The 12,046-nt window shown below is 38.6% G+C and overlaps 1 protein-coding gene across 6 annotated transcripts in view; it reads left to right on the forward strand.

The window, feature by feature from the left end:
* Cfap20dc (CFAP20 domain containing) overlaps positions 1-12,046 on the forward strand; it is a 241,972-nt gene that overhangs the window by 142,665 nt on the left and 87,261 nt on the right. For 3 of the 6 annotated variants that reach the window (XM_085687945.2, XM_048421407.3, XM_085687948.2), the window contains 3 exons: positions 54-122; positions 2,231-2,353; positions 6,822-7,153. In XM_085687945.2, the coding sequence (XP_085544071.2) occupies positions 54-122; positions 2,231-2,353; positions 6,822-7,153 (524 nt within the window). The remainder of the gene's footprint in view (positions 1-53; positions 123-2,230; positions 2,354-6,821; positions 7,154-12,046) is intronic. The other 3 variants (XM_048421402.3, XM_085687943.2, XM_085687947.2) reach the window with 3 other exon arrangements.

The following is a 12,046-nucleotide window of genomic DNA, read 5'->3' on the forward strand; positions in this document are numbered from 1 at the left end:
ATTTACCAACCAGTCTACCTATTCTGTACCCAATCCCCCTCAACAACCATCAGCAGGGCAGAGCAACAGCAGGAGAGCTCGCTTGAAAAGTGCCAGAGGAGAAGAGACGGAGGCGCACTGTGGTATGACAGTATTCAGTACTATCTCAGAGCTGTGTATTATTCAGGGCAGTGGGATCTCTCTGCAGGTTGTAAATTTCAAAGGATTATGAGCCAATTCATTTAAAATATAAATGTCTGTTCTGTGGGGATTATGGAAATCAAATTTTCTGCAGAAGTATTGCTCTGGAGTCTGCCCTAACAGAGACAAGCTGGATTCAATAGACAGGAGCTCAGAAATGCAGGGCTCTCTCCCTGGACTCAGGCTGAAAGAAGCTTAAATTACTGCTGCTGTTGTTCCTACAAGGGACCCAGAAGTGACTGAGGAAATTCCTGCCTGAAGTCTTTACATAAATCGAACTTTATTATCATTTTTCATATTTAGTTTATGTCTTTTCTTTTAAAGCAGGCTCTTGTTACACTGCTGTTTCTCCCTTTGGAGTTTTGCATATGATGTGAAACAGCATCCAATATGAACACTTTCATACTTAAGCATTAGATAAATGGAAGTGGCTGCTATTGCTAGCCCTTTAAAAATGGAATTTAAGACATGTTTATATAGATTTTCAATGCATATGTTAGTCTTTCCCTTTAAAAATGTGATTTAAGACATGTTTATATAGATTTTCAATGCATATGTTAGTCTTTCCCTTTAAAGATGGGATTTGAGGCATGTTTATATAGATTTTTGATGTATATATTAGTCTATCTTGAATCCAGCCCAAGGGTGTCAGGAATAAATCTATTAGTACAATTTTGCAAAATGTTAAGATTCAGTCTTCCAGGTCTTGCGGTGTTCTTATCAAGGGCGGGTAAACAAACTACTTCTGTAGTAATGCCCACATCCATCTTCGGAGGGAGATGAAGGAAAGAGCTTGTTTGAAAAGAATTGCAATTTAATTCTCTAATGGAATCCATTTATCATGGAATCCAAGAAAAATATATAAGATGCCTTTAAAATTATGTGTTTGGAAATTTTTTTATTACATACTGTAAAATTTAAATCTAAAATGTCCTCGTGCAAATATCAAAGCATTTTATGGTAAAGCTCTACAAAAATGCAACAAAGCTTTTCTTTTTTTTATTTGCAATCTGATTTTTTTTTATTAATTTATAAAAGTTTCTACTTCCACACCTCTTCCCAATACCCTCCCACTCCCCCTACTCCCTCTCCTCCTCCCTCTCCATCCCTAAGAGCAGTCAGGATTTCCTGCCCTGTGGGAAGCTCAAGTTCCTCCCGCCTCCCTCCAGGTCTAGGAAGATGAGCATCCAACCAGACTAGGATCCAAAAAATCCAGTACATGCAGAGGAAACAAGTCCCAGTGCCATTATCAATGGCTTCTCAGACAGTCCCCGTGCCAGCCACATTCAGAGAATCCGGTTTGATCACATGCTCGTTCAACCCAGTCCAGCTGGCCTTGGTGAACTCTCATTAGATCAGTCCACTTGTATCAGTGGGTGATCGCACTCCTCACGGTCCTGCCTTCCTTGTTCATGTTCTCCCTCCTTCTGTTCCTCATTTGGACCTTGGGGACTCAGTCCAGTGCTCCATTGTGGGTCTCTGTCTCAGTCTCCATCCATTGTCGGATGAAGGTTCCCTCTGATCCTGCCTTCCTTGCTCACTTTCTCCCTCCTTCTGCTTCTCATTTGGACCTAGGGAGTTAAGTCCAGTGTTCCAATGTGGGTCTCTGTCTCTATCTCCATCCATCGCCAGATGAAGGTTCTAAGGTGATATGCAAAATATTCATCAGTATGGTTATGGGCCAAGGCCAGTTCAGCACCCTCTCCTCTGCTGTCCAGGGAACAATCTGGGGATCTCTCCTTGGACCTGGGAACCCCTCTAGAATCAAGTCTCTTGTAAACCCTAAAATGGCTCCCTTAGTTGAGATATATACTTCCCTGCTCCCATATCCATCCTTCCTCCCTCCCCCATCCCAATCCCCAAGCTTTCCCCAATTCTCCCCTACTCCCTTCTAGCTATCTTAAGAAAATCAAACATAAGTCATAGTAATGTCTATCATTTTCTTTAAATAATTAAATGAAAAAATATACAAAATTAATACCACCTGTCCAGAACATCTTTTTATAAATATCAACAGAATTATACAATGGAAATATTTCTTCCAATAAAGGTAGTTCCTCAAGCAATAGCAGGAATGAAGTGGAAGTAGCCCCTGCCCTCAGCATCTTCAGCCAGCCAATGGCAGAGCCAGTGCGCTCCAGCACTCCAGAACCCCAGGCTCCTGACCAACCAGGTTAGCATCCTTAGCAGTCACAAAATTTTCCTGGGAATGTTGGGGAGTCATACCAGTGTTGTCACCCACTACCAGGAAAAGTGGGGTCCCCTGTCAAGGTTCATAGTTTTCATTAACAATAGATTTTAAGAATGGGTTCAAAGGGAAAGTTAAGAACAATTTTATTAGACTTTGAAAGAAAAACCCCAAGGCAAGCAAGCTATAAATCTCAGCAGCTTCTCTGTGGAGAGGAATTGTCTAAAAGAGAAGGAAAAAAGCCTTGAAGTTTGAGTTAAGCCACCATGGAGGTCAGCCAAGTGGGAGACAAGCAGTCTTACAGTGTTAGGGAGTGGGATTCTGGGAAGGGAAAGTACAGTATTTCAGTAAGTGGTTAATTACTCCACCTCTGTCTTTATCATGATTTAATGTGGATTCATCTCCATAGGAGTGGATGGTCTTTCCTTCCTGAAAGTTGAACTCTTAGCCAGATGAGTGAGCTGCCCATGTGGCTTAACAATTTGTGTTATGGGTAGCTCGGAATGCCAGACCTTCAGCCAGGCCAGAAAAATAGCTTTCCTGAATTGGTCTCCACAGAGCTCTGGATTTAAGCACCTGTAACCCAAATATTTCAAACTCAGTCATTTCAAAAAATGATGATACAATCATTTGCTGAAATTTATCATATTTTATAAATCTAACTTTTCGGCTTCAATTTTATGTCAAATTTTAATGGATAAAAAAGTACTTTAATACCCCAATTCTCCCATTCAAAGATAAAACTTGAAAACTTTGAAGCCTTGCGCTAACACTGAGCCCTCCCCAAAGCCCGCCATCTGTTGTTGCATTCCCGTCCTCTCTATAAATGGGGATCCCTGAGCCCAACAAGATATCTTGCCTAGCAGGTGTTTGCTACTTTTACAAAGGCAAATTGTTTTTGAGCAAGGGAAAAAGGAAAATAAATGAAAATTGTTTGTAGTTTGTCAGTCTTATTTATGCAGTGTTGAAACCTTCATTAAAATGTTAGGCGCAATTAGTGTCTCTAGCATAAATCTGACTGTGTAGAAAAACTAATTAGATGTTTAGGTGATCATTCTTGCATTTATCTTGTTTGCTGCAATATTGTGATTACACAGTAATTTACATATTTCTCTAAGAAAGCACACCAAATTATTCATTACAATTGATATGGAAATACTTGAGGTAAAAGTACAGATCTCTGGAAAGCTGGTGACAGTGAGGTAGTTAGTATACCTCAGTGTAAAACACTCTCTCACTTCGACATTTTGGCAATTAATAATGCTTGGCAAGTAGGTCATGAGAAATTGTCTAACTGAATAGTGAAGATTCCCAGACTCCTTTCTGTTCCCTTGCTTTACACATCCATGTATATAACAGCACACTGGCTTTTATAACCACTTTCAGCCTTTAGGCTCTGCCCGTGAAAGTTTTATAAAATACCAGGTGTACATATATATATATATATATATAACAGGCTTACAAATCAAGGATATGTAATAATTTCAGAAGAAATTTATTTTCAAATAATTGCTCTCTCTCTATATATATATATATATACATATATATATATTATATATATATATATAATATATATATATATATAATTTTACCACTTGTTAAAGTGGAAAGGAAATTCAAATTCATACTAATGTGATGGATGGTGGCCAAATATATATTTTAAAACATAGAGTGTCATCAGCATTTTTCAGGACTGACTGATATTTTTGTATTTATAATTGTCAATGCTGAAAGTGCTACTTCACATAAATACATGAGATGTATACGGAGAGCAGACAAAGGACTGACCAAATTTAGGACAACATGGTCCTTATTCAGGAGAAAACCTGCAAAAGGGTCCTTAGTGTAAGACTCAGCTCCTGCCTATAGGCTGGGTAGTTGCAGGACAACAAGGGACAGAGATCAAAGTGTTTGCTTTCTTAGCCTGCAGTTATCCACTGCTGCTGGCAGTTGGGAGGTATCATGTCCAGTGGGATAAAGAATGCCAAGCCACTAACAGACCATCTCTTATGGTCAGTTTTCTGGGATCAATAGGTCAGGCAAACAAGAATCTAAAAACCAAGTTGAAACCAAATTATTTTAGTTCTGGGAATTGTGGTTGTTTAACCACAGTGGAGGCACTTTATAAATGACATGGTCACAGCTAACAGCATGAAAGGGCTATTTCATAAATTACTGGAAACTCTGCCCCAATCCTAGGCCACATTTCATTCAGTGTTTTTGTTGTTATTGCTAAACTCAAGCCAGCAGCTCAAACAGTAACTTTTTTGTTAATTAAACATTCTGAGGCCAGACATGCTGGTACATGTCTGTAGAATTACTCGCCCTCAGGGGGAGGGGGGCTGTAGTGGTCCGCACCTTTAACCCCCAGCGCTTGGGAGGTAAAAGTAGGCAAATCCCTGTGAGATCAAGTCCAGCCTAGTCTACAGAGCGAGTACCAGGAGAGTTGGGGTTACACAGAAGATCCTTGTCTCAAAAAATAATTAAAAAATAAAAGGAAAAAAAAACGGAATAAAAGTTTTAACACAATACAATCCAAAGACATACCAACCTAATACTTAATGTTGAGGAATGACAGTAGAAAAATTAAAATCTCTACTTTACATAATTAGACTGTCATTTCTGTACAAGAACAGAAAACTAGCTGAGCGGTGATGGTGCAAACCTCTAATCCCAGCATTCAGGAGGCAGAGGTGAACAGATCTCTGTGAGTTGAAGGCCAGCCTGGTCTACAGACCTAGTTCTAAGATAGCCAGGGCTACACAGAGAAGCCCTGTCTCAAAAAACCAAACAAACAAAAACCCAGAAAATTTTTTATGCTCAGTAAAAACACTACAATTCCCAGCAGTCTCAAGTCCAGGCGTTGTAAATAGTGTTTGCATGAACTGCAGCATGACGTGGTGTGATGGTGTGTGTCGTGCGTGTGGTATGGATTCCGCATTGCGCTTCAATAAAGTCACTCCCTGAAATATGGGTTAAGAGTATCAAAAAACACCTGGGATTCATTGTGTTGTGTTTTGAATTAGTTTGTGACTTTGTCTATTCAAAAATTTTTTTACTGTTGACCAAAATTTTTGCAAACCCAAAATAATTTATACAACCCTGGTTGAAGACCTGTTTCAGAGTAACACTAGATTTACAAAATTCCACTGTGTGCCTAGCTCCGTGCAGAAGGATTTGCTGCCCCAAATAGGAGTGTCCAGTCAGTTTGTTCATCTCACCTGCCCACCTTGACTCAGACCACCTGTACCTCTGGGCAGGAATGAGATAAAGTAGCTTCAGGCTGTTCTGGCCATGGACCTGAAAATACAAGTCTTGGTCTACCATATTTTATCAATCCCTTTAACTCACAGTCATTTTTGTGCAGCAAGTCCATGGTAAGTAACTGATGAGTGCAGTCTTGAACTATTTTCCATTTGTGACACCAATGCCATTTTGTAAGAGGTTTCTGGATCTTGCTTTTACAGCGTAGGCTTTATAGTTGGCAAATCTTACATGTCCTGCGGTTACTTTCATTGTGGTCTTAGCTGTAATAGATTAAAGGGTCCAACATAAATCATTCCATCTACATCAGAGCTGTGCAGAACAGGTGCAAGGCCCAACACTGAAACAGTTCGGTGGGGGTGCATTCAAGGAAAGGGGCTCTCTTCTGTAGTCTTCCCGGAGAAAGGAAGCAATGTTGCCTTTAAGTGCATTTCCCATAAACATTGTCCTCTCACATTGCCTAGATCAGTTATAAAACCTACCTCAGTGTAGTATAAAAGATGAAAGACTTTTTAAACATTTGATAAAAATTTCATCAGTCATATGCAGAATTTTTAAAGAAAAAAAAATAATAAAAAATTTTATCAAAGCTTCTAAAATTAAATATAAAATTGTGTTTCACCTTGAGTAACCATCACTCAGACTAACAGTATTTCTGTACATATAGAGTTGTTCGCAATGTCTGTGAATTATTTCAATCAGCAAGAGGCAGAGAAATAACCGTCAGTCATCATTCCATGGTTTCCTGGATTTGTAACCCACACAATGACCAGATGGTCTGGTTAAAAAAGCTTGTTACACACTGTACTGTCTTCCTGCGGTAAAAAGGGAGGTATTAGTAGCTCAAATCCTTTTGAATTTGGACAACTTCCCTCACTGGATGTCAAGTTAATGAGGTTTTGCTATAAAGAACTTGCTGCGAGACAGGTGATAATTATTTCAGACTTACAAATTTCCTGGCCAGGGTTTCAGCTCAAATGGAGAGCAAGTGTGGATGACTTGCCTGTGGCTATGGGCACCGTTCTGTGGGTAACTGTTTAGCAAGACACAAGACGGTGGGGGAAATGCCTCCCCTGGCTTCTGCCTTCTTTAATAAACCTCTGTTTCACAAAGAAATGTTACTCTAACCACCTAAACAAACCTTTAATGGAACCCAAGTCTGACTGTTCCCTTCTTTCCCCAATGTCAGATGAGTGGGTATTTCCTGAAAGCGCCTCTCTGACTTCCGATCCAGCATGTGGCAGTCAGTCTTCGCTCCTGGATGGGGACTCATGCATTGCTTCACACCTGTGGCTAGAAACCAGCAAGGACAGTGAACCTGACCAGGCAGAGGAAACCCGGATGGTTCCTAAGGACATTTTCACCTTTTCATCGAGACCAAGATCAGCACCTCATGGGAAGAGTCATGCTATGTCCCCAGAGGGGTACCCGTTCGTTCTGGACCCTGCAGAGGACAGCAGCGTGAGCAGGAGAGATACCAAGTTGGAAGACGATTTTGATGGCACTGACAGCAGCGAAGAGGTACACAGCTTGAGGAGTGAAATGGGCTTAGAGCACAGTGTCCTATCCGTGCCAATAGCGTTAAAACGAGTTGGAGTGAAAGAGTGGGAATCAATTGCTATTTATAAAAACGCAGCAGATTGCTGTGTCAGTCAACAGTTCCATCGGGTTGTTATGGTAACTCAAAATTTCTGGATTTTTATTATTAACAGCCAATTTCATGTTTAATTATGGAAGCCAATTTTTCAGTTGTTTATGTTTTTTTCATTTTAATCTTTGCCTCACATAATTAGAAATAATTTATAGTTGAGTACATGATAGCAAGACCACTGAAAAGCTGAGAAACCAGCGATCAGGGTCTCTGGAGAGGCTGTGCTGTGACTGCTAAGCATTCAGAACTGACACTTTTCTGGCTCCTTCCTCCCCTGCCATCTCTTCACCTTAGACCTATTAGGACTCATTATTTTCCATATGGTCCCAGAATTTCGAGAGTTGTGCCAATTAAAGTTTAGATAATGAATCATGAATTAGTACTGGGACTCTCCTTACAGGAGGTGTTTGTCTGGAATTATTTAGAATATAAATATATTGTAGGTTAGTAAACTAATAAAAAGTTTTCTTATAAATTTGTTGAAACTCAATCTGAATATGGCTTAGAAATATTTGTTTAAAAACTAATAACCACAACTTTATTTCTGTGAAGTGAATTTGGGAATATGTAATTTATCTATGTGTGTGCATGCATAGTCTGTGTGTGTTAGATGCACTTGTGTACAATGCATGTGGAGGCCTTGGGTGTCATTTCCACCACCTCTTTTCTTTCTTAAGTATGGTCTGTTACTGCCCCTGAGCTCACTAATTAGGTTATGTTAGACCTTCCCATGAGCCACCTTGCCCCACTTTTTATGTAAGTGCTAGGGATCAAATTTGAGACTTCCTGCTTGTCAGGTAAGCACTGTACCCTCTTCGTATCGTTATGTGTGTATTTATATTTTTAGGGTTTTCTTTTCCTTTTTGAGACAGGGTTTCTCTTTGTAACTGTCCTGGCTGTCCCGGAACTTTCTTTGTAGACCAGGCTGGCCTTAAACTCAGAGAGACCTCATGCCTCTGACTTCCAAGTGCTGGGACTACAGGCGTGCGCCACCATATACAGGCCTTTTATCTTTATTCTTAACAATGATAATTCATATGTGTTGAAGAAACATTTTTAAAGTACCATAGTCAAGTTAAAATTTAAGAAAAGATGTGCAAATAATATGACATAGAAATAATTAGAAAACTCTTATGCATGCTTATGAAGTTTTCATAATGACTATAACAGAATGAGAATGCCCTGTGGACAGTGCATTGTAGATCAGCCCCATGCTTCTGTGTGCAGAGCCAACCAAGAATATGAGAACATTGCTTAGAGCTTTTACAGTAATTATGGGGCTTATATATTCTAATGAATTTTGTCAACAAAATATAGGTAGAATCCTTTTTATATAATATCCTGGCTTTTGCGTGTGCTAAATATAGTACATTTCATGCCACCATGTTAAATGTTGGGCATTTAAATATTAGATATAACTATGTCTTTCTTCTCTAAATCATCAAGCTGTAAAAACTATAAAATAGATTCTTGTCTTCATTCATTATCTAGGAGGGCTTCTGTCCCATGTCATCACTTCTAGGTTTGGCTAATGTTCTGTTCATTCTTCCATTATACTTCCAAGGGATAGACTTATGTCTTTGCAAGGAGCACATGGCGCCATCTTCCTTCTCTAACCCAAAAGACTTCAATAGTGGAAATTTCCTGACAGATGGGAAATAGCAGTTCTCTGGGAAACAATGACAGCAGTTTTATGAGGAACTACCCCAGGAAGAGCTTGTCATGAGGAACTTAGCTATTCTGTCCGTCTCAAGCAATCACGTTTTGAGGGGAAATGCAGACTTCCAGTTCTGTAGGTTTGCATTGGATTCCACTTCATGTGCTTTCTTTTTCTTCTATCTCTTATACTTCTGATGCCCTTTCATTTATACTGAACAAAATACATTTATTGATAACTATACTAAATGGAAAATGAATACATCTTGCATTTCCCCCACACTGCATAGCTGTCTGCTCGTCCTGTACCATGCCTGTCTGTGTGGCCAGGACCATGTGGCTAGAGTCTGTGGTGGGACCATCTGAGTGCTCACACCTACCTGGCTCACTGTTATTCAGAGCCTCCAAAGAGTGCCAACGGAGAAGCCTTGCCGTATTATGGACTCAGGACACTAGTAAGACACAACCCAAGATATTAAAATGTTAACAAAATAAAAAGCTGAACTACACTTCATTTACATAAGTTTTGTTACAGAATAGATTTCCTTTTTTGTTTGGTTGTTTACCGGGAGGAGAGTGACATGCTTTTTTAAGGGATAGCTTCTCTCATTTATTGATTTATAAGCCTTGGGAAATTGAGGTTTTTTTTAATATTTATTTTATATACATCTCCAAGTTTGAAGAAAGATTAGTCTAGATAATTGAAGCATCCTTAATATTAGCTACATTGTTTTAGAATGTTACATCCTTAGAATAACATCATGATAGTTAAGAAAAACATTTTATTGTACAAGTAGATGTTAATTATTTATTTTACTGAAACTTATGCTCAGTAATTTAAAAACTTTCTACAATGCTTGATAAGCGAGTGATACTTAAAAAGAAACTAGTTTAAAGTCAGTAACATATAAACCAGGTAGAATCAAATTATGCTGCTGTGAAAGAAGGAAAGTACACATTCTGTAGTAAAGACTTCTCCAAGGAAAGCTCCAGTGATACATCGTCTTTATAATTTAAGGTGATGCTCCCTTAATTAATTCACAACTGAGATCACAGTTTGAGTCGCAGAAGTATGAATTTTTAAAATATTCTCTTGTACTATCTGCTTGGTGTATATTTTATTCCCCAGGCTGTCATATATACTAATAGCTGGTGCTCAGTTAATTTTGAAATTGTACCTTTTATTTGAAAAGCACATTACAGAAATATATTTCATGACAAGCTATAAAATTGAAAGTACCATGTAAAACGAATTATCTTAGAAAAGCGATTAAAACAGAGGGCTTTGCCTACTGCCACATCATCTAGAAGAGGCCATTTGGTGTTTCGTCATTATTCCCTGCATGGCTAGTGGATGCACTTGGTGTGCAAGTTGAACTAGCTTTAAATTTGTTTCATTATTCCCTTAATTCAATTTTATCTAGAGCTATACATAGTACTGTCACTTTCCACCACCCCAGCAGAGCCTTTGTAGCACGTACGGGAGAGGATGGTTTCAAAGTCACATACTCATCCTCTACAACAATTCAGATTGGCACATTTGTCCCCCAAAATATCCATCTGAGATGCAAAATAATACAGACTGATTATACTGTCATACTCAGATTAGGTAGGAAAGTTTGCATAACTTCTTTCTATCCTTTGAATGGAAGTCTGCAAGGGACAATTATGTAAACCACAATGTTAAATACCTACATTTCTTCTTTCCTTGTATTGTTACTTTTAAGTATTTTTTACATTCAGTACAGCTATTTCACTTTATGCTTTCTCCTAATAGAATGTATTACTGGGTTATACTATAAGTTATTCACCTCTACGTTCTTTTGATTAGCTGTTTCACATATTTATATACATATAATGGAAAGTATGTTTGATCCACATATGACATTTTATGTTTCTGTATAGTCTTTGAAAACTTAAATGTCAGTATATGTATTAGGAAAATGGAAGGATTTTAAATATATTGCCTCACATTTTATTCCTGTATTTTGTGAATTACAATGTAATGCACTCTCCAGAATGACCTGCCAGATAAATCTAACATTTGTTCTGTGTGACTAATCCTTTTGGCCTGTTCGTTTCAGTGTGTTTTTATTACTGTTCACTAAGACATTTCTCACAGGCTTCTTGGTCCCTTCTACTAGACTATGCATTGTTGTACAGGAGGTGACAAAGGCATAAATTACTTCTCTACTTAAAACCCAACATTGCGTCATTTGGGTAGAAGCTACATGCCTTGCAGATCAATGTTCGGTTTTGAACAGGACTTTCTGTAAGAACTCTTTAATATCAAATCTACCTCGTTGGAAAATATGATTTGTCTTGCACAATTACAAGGACCTTATTACTTCTTCAAATATTCATAAGCTCATACTTCCCTGCCCTGTGCACTCACTTCCTCACGGCAGAATTATGATACTGGAAGAGAGATGATTTGCTCACCGAGTATCAGACGTGGGAAAGGCCGGGTGCTTGCTAAGAATGTCCACGTCTTCCTTTCAGTTTGTTTACAACAGAGTAAAATGGAAGACAAGACACTGCTACCTCTCTTTTTCTCATCCTCAGAGAGCTGTAGTATTACTTTGACAGATTACTGTAAAGCCAAAAAGTTGAATCCTTTTTGGAGATGGTTGTTAGAAAGACATTTAAGAAACATTGGAATGGCCAGTCTTGTTTCATGAAAGAAGAAATGAGGTTTTCATTTTTGTAACTATCTAGCTATAATTTGTCCAGATAACTATGCTCTTCCCTCAACAACTTAAGTATTATCTATACTATCTCAGCTGTGTCCCAGCTCTGTTGTCTAGCTGAAGGGGTTGTCAATTAACACATTTAAAATTTTGGCCAAATGAAAACTTTCACTCACCAGATTGCAATACAAGATTGCCATCAAAGGTGAGCTTGGAATATTTCGGATGTGTTTTTTTTTTTTTACAGAATTTTTAAGAATGCCATAGACTTCTTTACTTTAGGTAAATACAATCATCCATCTTTACAAAGGCTAGCATGAGTTCTGTTCTGACTCATTCAACATGAAAGTTGTAATTCAAAGAGCCTGGGTCCCATCTGCTCTAAGTCAGTGGCCCTCAAGAGTCATTAAAATTATC

This window comes from Myodes glareolus, chromosome 5 (assembly GCF_982192425.1).
Source record: "Myodes glareolus chromosome 5, mMyoGla1.1, whole genome shotgun sequence".
NCBI classification, from domain to species: Eukaryota; Metazoa; Chordata; class Mammalia; order Rodentia; family Cricetidae; genus Myodes; species Myodes glareolus.